This window comes from Pelobates fuscus, chromosome 10 (assembly GCF_036172605.1).
Source record: "Pelobates fuscus isolate aPelFus1 chromosome 10, aPelFus1.pri, whole genome shotgun sequence".
Classification (NCBI taxonomy): Eukaryota; Metazoa; Chordata; class Amphibia; order Anura; family Pelobatidae; genus Pelobates; species Pelobates fuscus.
This window is the reverse complement of record NC_086326.1, coordinates 87,561,082-87,581,966: the sequence shown is the minus strand read 5'-3', so window position 1 is coordinate 87,581,966 and position 20,885 is coordinate 87,561,082. Positions and strand designations below refer to the sequence as shown.

General features: G+C 42.3%; 1 protein-coding gene across 2 annotated transcripts in view; it reads left to right on the top strand.

The window, feature by feature from the left end:
• ASCC1 (activating signal cointegrator 1 complex subunit 1) overlaps positions 1-20,885 on the top strand; it is a 305,402-nt gene that overhangs the window by 93,843 nt on the left and 190,674 nt on the right. For both annotated transcript variants that reach the window (XM_063433946.1, XM_063433945.1), the window contains 2 exons: positions 1,405-1,541; positions 2,242-2,361. In XM_063433946.1, the coding sequence (XP_063290016.1) occupies positions 1,405-1,541; positions 2,242-2,361 (257 nt within the window). The remainder of the gene's footprint in view (positions 1-1,404; positions 1,542-2,241; positions 2,362-20,885) is intronic.

The window sequence follows — 20,885 nt, the reverse complement described above, 5'->3', positions numbered from 1 at the left end:
TACTTTTTCAATGCTGTCCTGATTCCAAATTGTAGAGATTGAGCAATTTGCAAAGAGGAATGGTCAGAAATTGCAGGATCCAGACGGGTGAAGTTGAGACTTAACCCAGAAGAAGAAAAAATACATATTTGCACTTAAAAATGTTAAGTATGTTGTATATAATAAATGATAAAATCCCAATGTAGTTACATAGCAATATAGACGTTAATAAAACCCAATCAAAACCCAATCTAAAACTATTTTAAATTTATCACAAAATAGGGAAAAATTCCTTCTTAGTTCTATAATGGCAGTTAGATTTATCATTGGATAAATACCTCAATTATTAACTTGAATATTTAAAATATTCACCCCCCTCCCCAACCACCCAAAACATTAATAAAACCAGCTAGACATTTAAACATCTGTACAGAGTCTGATAAACGTACGTATTTGTTTTTATTTTAAAGGCACCTCTCCTGTCATTGGCAACATCTCTTTTCTTCAAGTGTCAATGGAGCACCTCGTCTCCTTTTGCACAGTCCTATTCAAGAGATGGTGTGAGCACCAAAACAACTTTAGCTCAATAAAGCAGTGTCGGTGTATAGATCATTCCCGTGTAGTCTCATTGCTCAGTTCTCTGCTATTTAGGAGTTTTACCCCTCTGTTTATGCTGCCCTAGCCACACTTACCCTGGCTGTTCTACTTCTCTCGATGGACAGCCATCAACATTACAGACTTGCACTATGTCATTTGCAATGAACTTAGTGCCTCCCTGACATCTGGTTCTTATCGCTTTAGCCAGTTGTTCCATGTTTTTTATTAGTTATCACAATGGGACAGAGATAAACATTTGTTATTGCATCCTATATTGTCACACCTAAGTTCAAGGTCTTCATGAATGACATACAATGCAGGCCTTTTGTTCCATTGTAACTATATGATATGCATTTGTGATTTGCTTTTCTTACATAGGATTGTGGAACACAATGTTCTATATCTATAATCTAGGTTTTTGTGTTGGTACATATGGGTGAAAGGAATAGACAACCTTCACTTGCTTCATGTAGCTCTGATCCTTCAGATTAGAAGAAGGCCATGACCCAACTGAAATCCTTTTCACTTGCCATTGAATGTATTATGAAGATAATTCTTAGAATAGTGCTAAATGTTTTCCTTAACATCTCCTCACAATTTACAAGGTCACTTGTGTGCATTTGAATGGATAGAGAAAGCACACACCTTCAATAATGAAGGCATCACCTTGAGAACACAAAAGTTGATGTTTCTGACAACATTTTGATGGGAAAATATATATATTTTTTAATTACAGTATTTGCTGTTATGTAAATACATCAATATGAAACTAAAACATGCCCTTTTCTGCATTTGATAACCCCATGCTACTATTCTTGCACTGTACAGGACCATGGGATAGACAACACTATTTTTCAGAACCCAGCCAAGCTTCACTTAACGATAGGAACCATAGTTCTTCTCAGCGAGAAAGAAGTCAAACAGGCTTTTGAATTGCTCGACAAGTGCAAGGAGGACTTCCTGGGGTGAGTAGAACCTCTTCTAACATAGGAAAATCATAATTTCACTGGGTATTTAATTACAATGGCGCATTCACATTCAGTGAAACATGTGTTCGTCTGTTTTCTTATTTATTGTATTGCTCTATTTATTGTATGTGTGCTCTACATCTTCCAAAATGTTCTCCTTGTTCCCCATAAGATCTCCTTCCAAAAACACACACAACCAAAATTTTTCAACAATTTCAAGTGTCTTAGCAAAAAATCCAAACTGTTAAAATACCCAGTCTTCCTGTATGTACAGCGTCTTTTAGCAGTAGAAAGAACTCTGGCCATTAGTTATGATGGAGGTCCGGCAATTTGTTAGTGTTTTGTCATCTGGTGCAGATTCTTTAATAAAAGCATCTTTATTCTACAAGCATGCCGCTTGATTGCATTGACATTTTTCAGAACCTTGTACATCTTGCAGTATAATTTGGTTACTTGTCTAAGGTCACAAGGATGTTATATTGCATTCCAACCCATCCACTCTGCTAGAGACGCTGTGTCAGATTGCGTGCTTTTACCAATTGCTCTACCCTCTCTCAAAAGTAATTTGCCCACTTGTAATTCCATTATTACTAGGGAGGACTTTCACCTTTCTGCTGACACATTTTTCGATGACCTTTTATCTAAAATCATTTGGCAGTTGTTCAGTTATCTAATTATTATATCTGTTTTATTCTAGCAAACTTGCTGCTGGGAAGCCATTGCAAGTGAAAGTGGCTGGAATAGAGTACATGAATGATGACCCAGCCATGGTGGATGTCTTGTATGCAAAAGTGCAAATGAAGGATGGATCAGAAAGGTAGGTTTTTGCTTTGTCTCTGTAGCTCATTGCCTTGTACTTCTTTATAGTGACCTGGTGTATTTGTATGTTGATAATGTTATGTGCATAGTGGAGGTTTTCATTGCAATATGAACCACAGCTTAAGGATATTGAAGAATTTGGAAGTAATAGTAACAAAAGGATCTTTTTGTAGAGCCAAGACAATGTTTTGGGTCCTGTAGTTTTCACAGAAGTAAAGGAGGCAAAGGAATGACTGGATATGATATAAGGAACACTAGACAAATGCCTAGACCCTAGAGTGACTTTTCTTTCTCGGACACTGCTGTAGGGATGCAGCCATGGCTATACAAGGCTTATTTCACCCTGTTTAGCCTAATTCCTGCCTAATATAGTTAATACCCATCCCTGCCTTTCAATGCCTTGCTCATAATATCTATAACCTAGCAAACGGTTTTGAAGACCCATAATATTTTTTTCTTATGGACGCAAACTTTGCTTTGAGTAGAACTCCAAAATCCCCAAAGAGAACGGTAATATCAAAGTGTGCTACAATGGGTTCACGGCAGATAATAATTTCTAGGTAAGCAAATCTGGAAAAAACAAGACACTTCTTTTAGAAGGTGCCTTTCCTGCATGCATTTCCCACTCTCCAAACTGCCATGTAGTGATATATGTTGCACTAGGAAGTAGCTGTGCTGTCACAGCCAATGCCTGATCTCTCAATAAATTTCAGGGAATCTCTTGTTTATTAGCATAGTTGTTCAGCAAGCATTAACATGAGTGTAAGTTAACTATGGTTTGATTTCTGTTGGGAAGAGATATTTGTTAATTAGTGGATATCTATACTTGTAAAAAACATAAATATTAATACCGCACTCACCTGCATGTAATATGCAAGTATCAAGAAAAAAATAGAAAAATCAATATATAAGTATGCAAGAAAAATTAATTTATTATCCACTAGTTTTATGTAATTCATGTGAGTAGAAAAAAAGAGCTACTGTAGCAAATCAATGATCTCTCCATAAATTCACGTATAACATACTTCACAGAAATTCATAGTATTTACATATCTTAAACTATTAACAAATATATACAGTCCATATATCCCATATGTATGGGGCTGAAATTTCATAGGTGGATCCACCACTTTGTAATTGTAATGTGGAGTGTGCAATGTGGACTTCAATCTCAGAATATAGGCAAAAAGTGAGACCAAAGAATACTCAAAATTGAAAAAAAAGGATGAAAAATCAACAATACTGGAAAGAATATATAAAAAAATCTGAAAAAACATATAAAGAAGAAAAAAAGAGGAAAATATGTAAGAAAGTCCAGATGATCAAAACAGTGCACTATATCAAAGATAGAAAAACGGGTAGATCTCACCACACTTGATATTGCTGTAGAGAGAGACTGCAAAAATGCTGTAGGTGTCCCTTTGCTGTAGAGATGATCAGTAAGTGAAGCAGTAAGGGGGAGAGTCCTCCTCTGTTGTAGTTACATCAGGTTTCAGTTGCTCGTGATTGAGTCAATGACTCAATCGACAGCAATCTACAGGAGCACCTACAGCATTTTTGCAATCTATCTCTACACGAAAATAGATATTAGTAGAAAATACATAACCATATAATATAATTTAATAAAAATGAAGTACTTAGCATTGTCCTGGAACAAGTCACAAATCTTGCTTCTCTGATTCTTGTTTCTTCCTGTGAAGTTTTGTGTGAGAAATTTAATCTCACACCAACAAAGAAGACTTATTTGCACTAGCATGCAGTTAAAAGAGCAGGAGATAAAAACTTCTAGAGTAAACACTCTCAGGGTTATTTACTAATTTTAGACCACTTTGAGTTCCTAACCATTCCCACCTTCGTAACTAACCCTGGGTGAGTGCTGGTTGAGCATAACATTCAACATAACAGTTTTTGTTTTGAGTGAGGCTGTGTGAGTCACAGTAAATGGAGGTGTGCATAGGGCTGCAGAAATAAACAGGTTTAAAGGGCAATTGTCATAAACTTCTTGTTCATACCATTTAAAGAAACATTATAAAAACATTTATACCATTTAAAGGAACACTATACATTTATTTCTAACACTATACTGTTCTACTAACTATTTGAGCCTCCCCACAGAATAAAAAACCCAGATATACTTACCTGTTAGCCCAGCACACCACACCGTGCCAATCAGCATCTTCTCATAGAGATGCATTGAGTCATTGAGTCAATGTCTTCATACAAGTGTTTTTTTGTTTTTTTTCAAGGACTAAACCCAGGATGTCCATCAGGTGGCTGTCAGAGTGATAACCGTTAGAGCATAGGTCTCAGAAGTCCTGTATTTGCCAGGACAGTCCTGGGGACCGTGCCACATTTTTAAATCTACAGTCAGAGTTCAAAATGCTGGAGGGGACTGGGCACTAGACCGCCTCTTTATGAACCCTGCATGCTCTTCATAGAAGCAGCAGATAGTCCTGTCTAGGTGTTCCTGTCCCCCTCAGACTGGGAACAAACTGTGTGTGCAGGCAGCACTCACTGTAGGAGTGCTCTTGGACCCTGTGTAATCTGAACACTATCACTATCAGAGCCGGCTATGGGCTCTCTTTGCTCCTATCACCTCTGAAAATGAATGAATAATCTGTATTATAAAAGGTGAGACAGATATGCACTAAATAATGTTTCAAAAAGTGCTTTGTACAAAATAATTCAAAGTGCTAAAGTATTAAATCCTGTGCATTTATGTGCAAACTAAATATTAGACAGTGTATAATTCGACATTTCATGCAGCAACCAAAAATGTGCTTGACATCTCCAAGCATTTATCAAAATGAAAACAACAAGGGAATTAATGGTGCGCCAACAAATTCAATATGTGTATACTTACATTCAACAGTATATTCTGGTAGCCTGTAAGAAAAATATAAAAATACATAGTGCAAAACTATAAATAAACAAATCCTTACCAAAACTACACTATATGGAAGCACTCACAAGGAGTAAATGGCCACTCAAAAATTAATCTCCTGGAGATCATAGGACCCAGATTAGCAGGTAAGTAGAGGTCCTCCCACAAACCACAAGAACACAACATTCCAAATATAAAACACTTTATTATAGACAGAAATGAAAGCAATGAGCAACTGGGTGTTCAATCATATGCCTGGAAACAATATTGTGGTCAGTCCACCCAGTCTTTAGCAAAGTTAATACTGTAGCAAACAAGTGTTTGTGGATCCTACACTCTCCAGGGCATGATCCTTCCAGAGCTTCATTGTTTGTGTACACAGCCACTTATTCCTTGTGAGTGCTTCCAGATAGGGGTGTTTGGGAAATGATTTGCTTATACACGCTTTTGTGTGACAATTAGGGATTATTCTAGTGTTAATGACCGCATAATCTAAATTTTATTAAAGACAGGAGGACAATATTTGCTTTACTTTCTTTACTCAAACCTCCCAGCAGCAAAGAAATGGTTAACAATGTAAAGTAAAAATCAACCAATCACAGAGTAGGTATCAGTATTAAAGTATAATTAAGCCCCTCCCACTTCCTATTTTGGTGTCCAAAGCCCTCCAGTGGAGAGATCCGAGCAAGTCGCACCCCAACCTGAGAGACTGCCATCTGATTCCAGAATGAAGTCTGGTAGGAAACCAAAAATCTCCCTTCCGTTCCAAGCCTCCATGTTGTGGAGCCACCAATCTAGTTCCAAGTGGACTTCTTCTGTTAGAGAAATGACCCTGTAATGAAATGACCCTGGGAAGATGGCCTGGATGGAGGCTGACAAGAGCCCTATGACCCTTGCCAAATCGCAAAGGTAGATGTTAGGGGAGCCCTTCAGTTTTCGAATGTCCTCCTTGATTGTCTTTATTTTGGAGGATGGGAGTTGGAGGATAGCTTAAATGTAGTCTATTTAAAAGCCTAGGAACTGGATGGTTTGTAAAGGCCAAAGTGAAGACTTCTCAAAGTTTATCACAAAACCAAGGTTTTTAAGGAGTGAGGTTGTCATCTACATGTGTTGTAGAGTGAGAGGGTTTGGGCCATAATCAGAATATCGTTGAGGTAGACGATGAATCTTACACCCTGAGAGTGAAGGAGAGCCATGACTGGTTTCATCAGCTTCGTGAAACACCACGGGGCGGAGGATAGGCCGAATGAGAGGCAGGTGAATTGCCAGAGGTTGTGTTGTCAAACAATCTGAAGGTAGCACAGTTGGGGAGGTACAATTGAAACCATGTGGTAAGTGTCCTTGAGGTCGAAGCGGGAGAAACAATCTCCCTCGCAGAGAAGGTCGCGAGAAGTGTCGATAAGCTACTGATAGATTGTAGTCTTTTAAATTGATAATCAGCCGAAACTCTCCATATTTTATCTTGACTAGGACAATATTGCTGAGGAATGTCAGGGGCGTTGTCGAAGGTTCTATAGCACCCTTGTCTCTGAGTTTGCAGAGTTTGGATAGCAAAGTTGCATCCTCGGCCTGAGAGAGTCTGAGGGGCATGGGTGGATTTTCCTGAAAAGGATCGGAAACAAAGTCTATGAGGAGCCCTGAGACCATCTGTAGGATCCAGGGGTTTTGAGTTAGTTTTGACCACGGAGGGAAAAAATGGGTTAGGCGGCCTGCTATAGGAACATGTAAATAAGAAAGGTTGATTACCCGATGCAGTGCATCCGCGAAGGGAAGCAGATCCACATCCTCTGATGGGACCTCTGCCAGGAAAAAGTTGTCTGTAGTAGGGTCGGTATTGACCGGAGTTCCAGGGCTCAGTGGAGCGAGGCCTGTATCCCGTGTCTGCTGGTGGCTCTGCCTCTATGGTGACCTGCTCTCCCATATAAGCTATGGGAACCGAGTGATGATTTAGTGAGGGAATTAAAAATGGAAACGTGCTTATTTAGGTCCCTGATAAATTTGTCACCAAAAAGGCCGTTCACCTCGGGGCTCAGTTCCCTAGAACCTAATCAAGCTAGCTTGGCATCTATTTTGTACAGAATGTCTTTACGATGTTCTGTGGCTATAGCCACATATAGGTTGCCTAATGGGCAGAGGGCCCTCTGTGCCCATTCGCGCACAAAGCACAGATCAATTGGGTTATCTGCTAGAGCATCTTCGGCTAAGATAAAAATCTGTTGCCCAACAATATCGAGCAATTTATCTTGGACAGCCTTAAGGTCTTGCTCAGTGTAAATTTTGAGCATAGTACTATGAATGGTCGAGCAAATTAGGATCTGGCTTTAGCAGCTCAGCAGAAGCTGTATGTTGTCACAGCTTCATTTCTGTACAACCATTGTTACTGTATGAACCTCCTAAAGAGTGCTCTGATTTGGAGATACATTTTTAGACTCTATTACAGACACCTTGTCCGTGATAAGGGTCCTTGGGGAATTGGAGGGTAAGGTGAGTGTACAGCAATGCAGAACATGAAATCAAGCTTGTGTATGAATAATGATGTTAGTGGGTGTGTTAAATAGTTTCAAGAAATAATTTTTTAAAAACCTACATCTTACTGAAAACCAAGATATTATTAAGCCATGTAGTAACTGAATTACATTGATAACTATTGACTAATAATTAATTCTTAATTAACTATCAATAATACTCCACATCATTTTAGGATGGCAAAGGTCACATTGATAGATGTGTACTCAGATTGTAATTCTCAAGACTTTAATTACAGTTTTATCATAATTAATTTGGCATGATGCTGTCATTGGCATTCTGAATCAAGAAAAAGCTGCAATAAATGTATATAACCATCTTAATTTCAATTACCAAGCACTTATCGCCGCATTCCTTCATATAATGTCATTTAATTCTTATTTTCAACATTAGCTTACCCTGTTCTAGATTGCAACCAGTTTGTCTTATTGTCCCAATTAAAGTTTATAACTTAATAAAATGCCATCCTCACTAGATGGATCAGTGTTAATGCAGTATGGCAATAAATGTAATTACATTTCTTTCATCTGTCTCCCCCTTCCTTATCATCTCTGGCAATTTTAGAAACCACTGATGTAAAACTAGAATGCATGTGGAAACATATTTTATTATTATATTATTTTGCTCTGCAAAGAGTTGGTAAAGGCAATACGTGCTGGGCGAGTGCTGTGTCTGCTCATATAATCATTTTACAGGGATGTGGATTTCCTATTGCCCAACTCCTGGTACATGTAGATTGGGGCACCAGGCAAGCAGTCTTTTTCTCTTCTTGTTAGCTCTGACTCAGACACATAGATTGTAGAATCAACAATGTATTTATACGTGTGGGATCACAGGTGCCAATGCCGCCCACTTTATTTCCAAAGCAGCCACGGGCAAACTTCACTGCCACGTCGGGCCATGTGAAAGACTGATCATCATTTTCATGCCACAGGCCAAATAACCTCCCTATTAAGGCAACCATTTAAAAATCAAAAGGTCTTGAACCCTTCACAAACACACCCAGCAAGCATGCACACAATAAACACAATGAGCAAATCCTGGGTACATACACAGTGACACACACCGCATGCACATATTTACATCACATAATGGATGTATACCCCACACATTTGCCCCTGAATTTAAGTATACACTCCTATGCAAAGATTTTTTTTTTTTTTTTTTTTTATAATTTGTATTTTATTGAATTTTATGCGCTTAGGCAAACATTCACATCAGAGTATTAATGTTAGGAAAGATTGCATGTCATAACAATATATTGGGTATGGGGCGGTCCAGATTTGGCACTCTGTGTATACTCCGGTGACTCTTAGTCCAGGTGGTGCTGCCCTCTAGCGTGTGCTAGGGGTATTGGCAAGTCTGTGGTACAGTGCCGGTGCTAGGTGAGCTTGTGTGTGGGTTGGGGATTCGGGTGGTGACAGGGGATCAGAAGTCAGGGCAGTCCCAGGGATTGGGTCTATGCTGGTGGCTCGGGTATACGCTGCTCTCCCGGCGTTCCGATGTTCATAGTCTGCAGACTCCCAGGCTGTTAATCCTGAGGTGGGTTCGCAATTTGTCTTTCCCCCGCTGCTCCCCTCTCTCCTCATTTGTAGTTTCTTGTGCTCATCTTTGCCGGCGAGTTCTCCCGTGCCATGCAGCAGCTTAGTTTCTCTAGATCCTCATCTGAGGTAAGTGTGAGGGTTTGGCCGCCGTGGGACACCCTCAGGGTTCAGTCAGCTCCCCAGCGGTACCTCACCGAATTGTCTCTCAGTTTTTTGGCCATTGGGGCCAGCTTTATTTTTTCTAGTTGTGCAGCAAAAGGGATATCACTGAAAGGAACACTATAGTCACCTAAATTACTTTAGCTAAATTAAGCAGTTTTAGTGTATAGATCATTCCCCTGCAATTTCACTGCTCAATTCACTGTCATTTAGGAGTTAAATCACTTTGTTTCTGTTTATGCAGCCCTAGCCACACCTCCCCTGGCAATGATTGACAGAGCCTGCATGAAAAAAAAAACTGGTTTCACTTTCAAACAGATGTAATTTACCTTAAATAATTGTATCTCAATCTCTAAATTGAACTTTAATCACATACAGGAGGCTCTTGCAGGGTCTAGCAAGCTATTAACATAGCAGGGGATAAGAAAATCTTAATTAAACAGAACTTGCAATAAAGAAAGCCTAAATAGGGCTCTCTTTACAGGAAGTGTTTATGGAAGGCTGTGCAAGTCACATGCAGGGAGGTGTGACTAGGGTTCATAAACAAAAGGATGTAACTCAAATGGCAGAGGATTGAGCAGTGAGGCTGCAGGGGCATGTTATATACACCAAAACTGCTTCATTAAGCTAAAGTTGTTCAGGTGACTATAGTGTCCCTTGAAGAACAGGATAGTATCTCCCTCAAATTTCGCGCTTCCCATCTCTCTGGAGCGTGTCATGATGGCTGTTCGTACGGCTGTGTCTCTAGTGAATGGTGTCTCCAGGGGCTGCCTCTGGCGCCGACAGAGCCTTCCTGACCCTGAAAGCCGCAGTAATCATTGTGGGATCATGCTTGACTCTGCAAGCCAATAGATGAAAGTAGCTTTTGGGTGTATGGTAAGAGTGCGTCCCCTTTAACGGCCTCAGGTATCCCCCTCAGGCGTATATTGCGGTGTCTATGTCTAGCCTCCAGGGTCGCCACAGAGCGGTGTAGTCTTTGTACCTGCTGGGTTAAGCCGTCCAGGGTATGTTCAGTGGCTTTTAGCCGGGCTTCTCTGGCGTTGCCTTTCTCCTCCACCACTTGGAGCTTGTTCTGTATTGCCCCCATTTCCTGTTGTATTTCTCGGAGGTCCGACTTCCAAATTTGGCGCATCTCCAGGAGTTTAATGTCCCCCCTGGTTGCTGGGGACGAATCCTCGTCAGATTCAGCTTCCTGGTGCAGGTCGCCCCGTCTTGGAAAGGTGAGTGATGTCTCCGCCTCTTCTTGGGAGTCTTCCGACGAGTCTGCTGTGCGGCCTTCCACGGGCGCCATTTTCGGCGGTGCTGGCGGGGTAGGCCGCTCAAACGAGAGCCTTATGTCTCTTTGCATGGGGATTTCAGTTGCTTGAAATTTGCGGTGCTTGCGCCCCATGTTGCCTCTGGTGGGGTGAGATTGTGAAGGATTCTCTCCGGATGAAATTGCCGTTGTAAACTGTGTATATTCGTCGAGGTTTAGCGAAGCTCCACAAAACACGTCTGTACAGTCTCTTGGTTTGCCACGCCCCCCCCGTGTAAAGATTTTAATCCGGTGTGAAAAATGTAAATCTTTCGTTATCAGTTAACAGAATTCAAAATAAGTGAACAGAACAAAAATCTAATTTAAAACTATATTTGGCGAGACTTCCCTTTGCAGTCAGAACAGCATCATTCTTATTGATTTGATTTACAGTTTTCTTCTGTTCACTTACTTTGCATTTTGCTCATTGATAAGAAATAAACTATTAACATATTTTTACTTTACACCTGCCTAAGCTTTTTGCACAGTAGTTTGTCTGTGCATTTACACACTATTATTTTTTTTTTTGTCCTGACATGTCTGGACATGTAGATTGTGGATAGGGGCAAGTAGACTGGGCTACTCAACATGTCTTTTGGACAAGTACTCTATTACTATTATTATTTTAATTTTTACACCCCTGCAATGTGAGAGTAACTGAATTCTCACATGGTTACAGAAATCTAAACATAGTACCCATTTCTAACTTTTACCTACACCCTGACCTCTTTATGTATTGTAGTTATTATTGATATAAAGTTTTATGTTCTATATTCTCTACACTGGGTCCATCAGCAAGTGATCGGCATTTGGCACTATGGTTCCTTTACTTTGGGGCCTACAGCAAAGGGCTTATAGTAGCCAATATGATTCTCTCTACAATTGGTTCATTACCAAATTGAACCCTTTGGAGTATAGTCTTAAAATAATGTTGTGGTGGAATCTCGGTAAAAATAAATTTAGTAGGCCGAGATTACCACGTGGCATGTGTACGTGCATATGCTGACGTATCGATCAGTTGGTTGCACGAGGCAAGATACGATCAGTAGTGTACGGAGCATGTGCAAGAATACAGGATGTAGTATTCCCCTCCTCCATTGTGCTGGACAGGCCATGCGGTCAAGCAGGAAGTTAATTCTTATTTGTATTGATTGGTCAAGAGAATGTGCGGGTGGAGCTTAATATGGGAGGAGTTATGTGCCTATATAAGGAGCCTGCACTATTGTCCGGGGCTCAGAACTTGCTGTATTTTGGTGACATTATTCCCTCTGAGTCCCGATCGGTGATCCAATAAAGAATCTCTTCCTTCCTGAAGAAACCTGTGTCCATCTCTCTGTGCTTCGCTTCCGTCAGTTTCTCCGGTATCATTTGGTGCATTGGCCGGGAAGCTCATCGTTCAACGGTAGCTGAGAGGCAGAGGCGTGAGACGGTCTATCTTTGCCCACGTTCTCTACGGCTGCACCCCTGAACTTCTGCGTGGACCTCCCTTCGTCTCGGCGCCACTGGTCTGTTGTCCAGGAGATCATCGGCCTCTACGTAAGAAGTGCTGGGGTGTCCCCGTCGATGAGTGTGAACTCAGGTTCAGGAACGAGGAGGTAAGACAACTGCTGTTTTAGACGGCAGACCCACTAGGGGTATACCGATTGTGCGGTAGGCCCATAAGGGGTTATTTGTGTATGGAATCTGCCCCCTCTGTCGGAGGGAAGGAGCGAAGGCGCACCGCTCAATCGAACGCTCTTTAGTCAGACCGTTTGATTTGGTTAGTCAGGCGGGGTCCTGTGTAAATAGCCCTAGCCGGACACCGGTGTCTTGTCTAGACTAGCGTTCTAGGGTGTATATTACGTTCGCTAGGTCGGAGGGACCGGGAGACTAAGCGGCGCCTGTGTAAATTCGGTTCGCTAGCTCTCAACCTATCTTGGCTAAGTGGGAAGGCGTGTAAATTTGGAACCCACTAGATTTTTGATAGTAATCGACTAAGAGGCGCCTGTGTAAATTCGGTCCTCTAGCTCACTATATGTGGTGCTTGGGCAGTGTGGCTAACCAAAACGGGTGTACATAGTTTTAGGTAGTCCATTCAAGGTACTGGCCAATAGTTTAGTTGGGAATTGTAAATGTGATAAAGATTGTTAGTAAAGTGTATATCTTGTTAGATAGCGCGAGCTCAGCCGTCTAGCGAGAGTGTTAATAGTGTGTTGCTGTATCATAGTGCACGGTACCATAACCCTGTATATTTACTGACACTGTATATAAGTACTAATCATTGTCGTCTATTGCATGTTTAACACCATAACCACTAATAATTGTATTGTGACCTTAAATTGTGCTTTGACCTATGCTAACCGTACTGTAACCGCTATTTGTAAAAGACGATGTTACTGGGGTGTGTTATAGACGGGTAATTCGTATATAGAGAATTATAGCGTGGGTGACTGTGTAGTTTCGCCAAAGGGCATAATATTGATTATCTAGTGACTGGTGTAACAGCTGTGTGTGTACGGGAATTCCCTGAGTGTTTATTGTGTTATTGTGTACGTTTCACTTGGTAACCGTACCACGTGGTGCTGTTGCCAGAGGAAACGGGTGTGACTGTTGAATAGTACGCGTGCATAGTATTCGTTGTCAACGACGTTCCATTGATAAGTATGGGCGCGTCGCAGTCAACGATTCCGGATCCCTTAGGTTGTATGGTGAAGAATTTTAAAAAGGGATTCAAAACATGTGATTTTGGGGTTAAAATGTCTCCTGTACGTTTGGTCACTTTGTGTACTAGGGAGTGGCCTACTTTGGTTGCGGCATGGCCGCCACGTGGCAGTTTGGATCCAACTCTGGTACAGCGCTTACACGTGGCTGTATCGGGTAGGCCTGAACTTTACGGGCAGTTTCCTTATATTGATTGTTGGAGACAGGCCGTAAATGACTCGCCAAAATGGATTCAGACATGCCACGAGGAGCAATGTCGCCTCATGGTGGCTAGGGCTTGTTTGTCCACTAGGACTGGTGTTAGGCCCATTTTGGACACGCCCCCTGAGTCCGAGATCCCTTTGCCGCCCCCTTACTTTCCTTTAAGAGGAAGTGACGCAAATGCAGGAAGTCCTGCACCCCTTTCCTCATTGCCCTCATCCACTTCCGCTTCCTCCTCCAGTATAGAATCCACCCCCTCTCGTACTAAATCTCCCCTTCCGGAACCAGAGCCAACCCCCATTAGATCTGAATATCCTGATTTGGCGCCACTTCAGACTTCCGGTCAAGCTTCTTCTAGCTCGGCTCGAAGTGTTTTATTTACTAATTTTTCCCAAAACCAAGCTCCCACATCCTCATGTTTTATTACCCCCCGACCGGAACCTCTAACTGACGCCCCTCCACGTAGCCCCATACTAACCCGACAACTGACCGGTACCCAACAATTAAAACATTATCAGATGCCTCTTCGTCTGAATCCCGGGTCAGCCTATATCGATGCCGCAGGTCAAATGGCACATGCTGACCCAGTCTTCGTATATGTCCCGTTCACGACAACCGATCTCTTGAATTGGAAGACCCACAATTCCTCGTATACTGAGAAACCACAAGCTATGACTGATCTGTTCACCTCGATAGTTCAGACACATAACCCGACATGGGCTGATTGCCAGCAGTTATTAATGACTTTGTTTAACAATGAGGAAAGGACAAGGATTAACCAAGCGGCCATTAAAGCGCTAGAGGATAAAGCCCGTGCTTTGAATCAAGCCAATCCATCAGCATGGGTCGCAACACATTATCCTAACACCGATCCCGACTGGAATGTTAATGGCGCAGATATGGTCCAACTTAAAGCCTATAGAGACGCTATAATTGCTGGCATGAAAGCTGGAGGAAAGAAAGCCATTAATATGTCGAAGACAGTTGAGGTGATTCAGAAAAGTGATGAAGCGCCCAGTGTCTTTTATGACCAATTATTGGAGGCATACCGCTTGTATACCCCCTTTAATCCGGAAGACGCAGATAATTCCCGAATGGTGAACTCCGCCTTTGTCAGCCAAGCTTACGGAGATATTAAGCGCAAGCTACAGAAGTTAGAAGGGTTTGCAGGTATGTCCATCACCCAACTAATGGAGGTAGCGAATAAAGTATACATGAACAGGGAAACAGAAAGTAAGAAAGAGGAAGAGCGCAAGATGCGTAGAAAGGCAGATATGCTAGCGGTAGCAATCGCAGGCGTAGATAGACGGGGCCCAGATAGAGGCGATAGTAGATGGAATAGGGAGCCTTTGAGTAGGAATCAGTGCGCGTATTGCAAGGAAGAAGGGCATTGGAGGAACGAGTGTCCACAAAGAGAGCAGTACGAGAGAGACCAACCCAGGGCAGGTTATGGAAACTTTAGAGGCAGAGCGAGAGGTAGAGGAGGCCCCGGAGGGAGTAATGGTAATAGAGGGAGCAATGGGAACAGAGGAAGTGTTAGGGAAGATAGGTATTTCCCAGCAGCGCAAAGGTCCCGCGATAGAGAAGGCAGGGACTTTGTAGGATTGGCTGACACGGTCATGGAGGACTATTGATACCGACCGGGCTCCATTCCCCTTGGTCGAGCGGAGCCTATGGTCGATGTATCAATAGGGGGAAAAAGGAGTGCGTTCATGATCGACACTGGTGCTGAACATTCAGTGGTGACTAATCTAGTTGCTCCTCCATCTGGAAGGACTATTACTGTAATAGGAGCAACTGGAAGAAGTGCTGAAAAACCGGTTCTTAAAAGTCGACTCTGTACATTGGGAGGCCACGTAGTAAAATATCAATTCCTTTATATGCCTGAATGTCCAGTCCAATTGCTGGGACGTGATATGCTATCTAAATTACAAGCGCAGATTACGTTCCTACCAAATGGAACAACATCCTTAAAGTTTAATGGACCTTCAGGTATTATGACATTATCCGTACCAAAGGAAGAAGAGTGGCGACTTTATACAGCGTTGACTAGCCAAAACCCTAGGAGTGATGAGTCCTTATTCAACATACCAGGAGTTTGGGCAGAGAACAACCCACCAGGACTGGCCCGCAATATTCCACCTATTAAAATTGAACTAAAGCTTGGGGTTTATCCAGTGAGCCTAAGACAATATCACATCCCGCAGAAGGCTAAGAAGAACATACAATCTTATCTGGATAAGTTCCTACGGTATGGTATCCTAAAATTCTGTACTTCCCCCTGGAACACCCCATTGCTGCCTGTTCAAAAGCCCGGTACAGATGAGTATCGACCTGTGCAGGACTTGAGAGCAGTCAATGATGCGGTTGTTAGTATACATCCAGTTGTACCCAATCCATATAACCTGCTTGCTTTAATTCTGGGCGGGGCTACTTACTTTACAGTCTTAGACCTCAAAGATGCCTTCTTTTGCCTCCGAATTGCCGCAGAAAGTCAATGTATTTTCGCTTTCCAATGGGAAAATGCTGTAACGGGCTCAAAACGCCAAATGACCTGGACAAGACTGCCCCAAGGGTTTAAAAATTCACCTACCCTATTTGGTTCAGCTCTAAGTCAAGATCTACTGGATTTCGAGTCCATCCCAGGAGAGTGTGTATTGTTAGAATATGTAGATGACTCGTTGATAGCAGCAGTTACAAAAGAAATATGTCAGCAAGCAACGCACGATCTACTACACATTCTCTGGAAGGCAGGATACAAGGTGTCTAGAAAGAAGGCTCAGTTGTGTTTGCCAACTGTCAAATATCTGGGATTCCATATCTCTGAAGGTCAAAGAATTATGGGGCCAGAGAGAAAAGAAGCTGTGTGCCAAATACCGATACCCAAGAATAGAAGACAAGTGCGAGAATTCTTGGGGGCAGCAGGCTTCTGTAGGATATGGATTCCCAGCTACGCGATACTGGCAAAACCTATGTATGCAGCTATCAAAGGTACAGAGCACGACCCCTTCTTATGGACTCAAGAACAGCAAACGGCATTTGAAGATGTGAAGAAGGCTTTGATGAGTGCCCCAGCATTAGGTCTACCTGATCACACACGACCATTCTACCTGTATGTACATGAGCAAAGAAGAATGGCTGTGGGAGTATTGACACAGTACTTGGGATCATGGCAAAGACCTGTTGCCTACATGTCTAAGCAATTGGATGCAGTGGCCAGCGGACTTCCACCTTGTCTAAGAGCCGTAGCTGCAGCCGCCCTGCTAGTAGCTGAAGCCGATAAACTCACTCTGGGTCAAGAACTTTATGTACGAGTCCCACATGCAGTACAGACGTTGTTGGATTACAAAGGAAATCATTGGTTTAGTAACAGCCGTATGACCAAGTATCAAGCAATGTTGTGTGAAAACCCAAGAGTGCATTTAGAGACTGTAAACACATTAAATCCAGCTACCCTTTTGCCACAACCTACTGAAAGTCAACATGATTGTTTGGAAGTAATGGATGAAGTATTTTCAAGTAGACCAGATCTTCGTGATTTTCCCATCCAGAACCCCGATGTTCAATATTATACCGACGGCAGTAGTTATGTGAAAGAAGGGATCCGCTATGCAGGATATGCAGTAACAACAATAGACAAGGTGATAGAAGCTCGGCCACTGGCGAAAGGAACATCAGCACAAAAGGCAGAATTGATAGCACTGACACGAGCGTTACAATTGGCTGAAGGTTTAAGAGTGAACATCTACACGGACTCCAAGTATGCGTTTTTAACCACTCATGCCCACGGAGCTTTGTATAAAGAAAGAGGACTATTGAATTCAGAAGGCAAAGAAATCAAGTACGCAGCTGAAATCCTACAACTATTGGAAGCAGTGTGGGAGCCGAAAGAAGTCGGTATCATACATTGTCGAGCGCATCTGAGAGGAGATGGTGATGTAACTAAAGGAAATCGGATGGCAGACAGTACAGCTAAGCGTGCCGCTGAATCGGGAAGACAGGAATATGTGGGGCATATAGCTGCCCTTATACCAACTCCACTGTCTCAATGGACTCCAGTTTATACAGCTCAAGAAAAGGAGTGGTTAAAGACTGAACCTGGAAAGTATTTGGAGAACAAATGGTATCAGTTAGAAGATGGAAGAATAGTCATTCCAGCATCACTAGCGGTAGAAATTGTCCAAAATTATCACAACGGGACACATTCTGGGAGAGACAGCACAGAAGAATCTCTCAGAAAACATTTCTACATACCAAGATTGTCCATCTTGACTCAGGCCATTGTACGAAGATGTGTAACGTGTGCTAAAAATAATGCAAGACAAGGACCAGTAAAGCCACCAGGAGTCCAGTTTATGGGGGGACTCCCCATGTCCGATTTACAAATTGATTATACAGTAATGCCTAAATCGGGTGGACATAGTTACCTGCTGGTAATTGTGTGCACCTATTCAGGCTGGGTAGAAGCATGTCCTACTCGTACAGAGAAAGCAGGAGAAGTTGTGAGATTCCTGTTACGAGAAATAATACCCCGATATGGACTACCCTGCTCTATAGGATCGGACAATGGTCCAGCTTTTGTTCATCAGTGCCTACAACAACTGACTCATATGCTTGGTATAAAGTGGAGGCTTCATACGGCATATAGACCCCAGAGTTCTGGTAAGGTAGAGAGAATGAATAGAACTATTAAGAATCAGTTGGCTAAAATGTGTCAGGAAACCCAACTTAAATGGAACGTTCTCTTACCCATAGCTCTATTGCGAATCCGCAGTACCCCTACCAGAAGGATGGGCCTCTCTCCTTTTGAAATCATGTATGGGCGACCACCTCCCGTACTTGGTAACTTAAGGGGGGACTTGAGTCAGTTGGGAGAAGGAATTACCCGGCAGCAGGTTGTAGAGTTGGGTAAGACTATGGAGGAGGTACAGAAATGGGTACAAGATAGATTACCTGTGAATATTTATCCCCCAGTTCATAGTTACCATCCAGGAGACCAAGTGTGGATTAAAGAGTGGAATAAAGAGTGGAATAATGTACCGTTAGGGCCCAAGTGGAGAGGTCCTTATGTTGTTCTTTTGTCTACCCCTACAGCGACAAAAGTAGCCGAAGTGACTCCGTGGATACATCACTCCAGGGTTAAACCAGCAGCAGTCGATTCTTGGCAAGTTACAGCAGATCCAGAGAATCCCTGCAAGATCCGGTTAAAACGCACGACTCAGTCGGAGTAACGAGGAACTTTGTGGATTACAAAATTTTATTGTTTCAGCGATTTGGTGCGTGAGTGAGAGGGCCATAATAAAGCCTGTCCGCCCACCGACGTATAGTATATAAGCCAGGGAAAGTCTCGAAGGGACTCCTGTGAAGACGAGCAGAACTCCATTCCCTGCAGCCCTTACATACTGGAAGCTGAGGTGCCTTCGCACGGACGAAGACTGAGGATGACGACGAAAGATGTGTTCTTGATAATGTTTATTTATGTGTATTTTTATATTCAGGAAGGTAGAGGTACCGACACTCCTAGCTGTGAGGTATGCATTAAGACTACAAGAACAGGTAACCATATTTCCCAAACCCTAATTTGGCATTCACAATACGAGTGTAAAGGAGATGTATCAAGATGTAGATACCTAAATATAGAATATAGTGTGTGCCATTTAGGAGTAGGAGAACCTAAGTGCTTCAGTCCGGAGTATCAACCTCGTACAATTTGGTTGACTCTCAGGAATGGAGATCCTCAGGGGACCCTAATTAACAAGACAGTATTAGAATCCGTACATTCTTCGGGTGTTCTGCTATTTGATGCATGTAAGGCGATATCAAGTGGTAGAAAGCCGTGGAATGTATGTGGGGATCTTAGATGGGAGAGGACGTATGGATCCAACGAGAAATATATTTGGCCCAGTAGTAAAAATAAATATGTGAGTCCTAGATGCCCAAATAGAGATTATAACTTTTGCCCATATTGGTCTTGTGTGGGGTGGGCAACTTGGGGACAGACAGTAGACAAGGACATGATAGTGACTAAGTTGCCTACCAGCCCATATTGTAAGTCTATGGAATGCAATCCAGTCCATATACTTATAAATAACCCCGACAAGTTCTTAGACAAGTATGGTAATTTATTTGGGTTTCAAATATATGGGACGGGATTAGATCCTGGGACAGTATTGTTTATAGGGATAGAGACTGATACGGTATCCTCCCAAACTCATCAAGTATACAATTCCTTTTATGAAGAGATGAGCATAGATAATAAGATCCCCCATAATGCTAAAAACCTGTTCATTGATTTAGCCGAAAGTATTGCCGGTAGTCTTAATGTTACCAACTGCTATGTGTGTGGATTTACTAACATGGGAGACCAATGGCCTTGGGAAGCAAAGGAGGTAATGTCCGGTTCTGAGGCAGTTGACCAATTAATATCTACACAAGCCGATTATCATATGAGTGTTAGAGGTAAATCTGAGTGGAGATTAAAGACCTCCATCATAGGTTATGTTTGCATAGCAAGGAAAGGAATGATGTATAATACTTCTGTAGGAGAATTAACTTGTCTAGGGCAAAAAGCTTATGATGATGATACAAAGAATACAACTTGGTGGTCGGCTTCAAATGTCTCAGAACCATCTAACCCGTTTGCTAGATACGCCAATTTAAAGGATGTGTGGTTTGATCTATCCATCACATCTACCTGGAGAGCCCCAGCAAATTTGTACTGGATCTGTGGTAAGAAAGCCTATTCGGAGTTGCCACAGGACTGGGAAGGGGCATGTGTGTTGGGTATGCTCAAACCATCCTTCTTCTTGTTACCTATTGAAACAGGTGAGACTTTAGGTGTTAAAGTGTATGATGTGAATCATAGGAAGAAAAGGGGACCCATAGAGATAGGCGCCTGGGAAGATAATGAATGGCCTCCCCAGCGTATTATAGATTATTATGGGCCAGCCACGTGGGCAGAAGATGGTACCTTTGGTTATAGAACCCCCTATTTATATGCTCAACCGTATTATAAGATTACAGGCGGTGGTTGAGATTATTACTAACGAGACATCACAAGCGCTCAATCTTCTAGCGAAGCATAATACCAGGATGAGGACAGCAGTATACCAAAATAGATTAGCCTTGGATTACCTTTTGGCAGTAAAGGGAGGTGTATGTGGGAAGTTTAACCTGATCAATTGCTGTCTTCAAATAGATGACGAAGGGCAAGC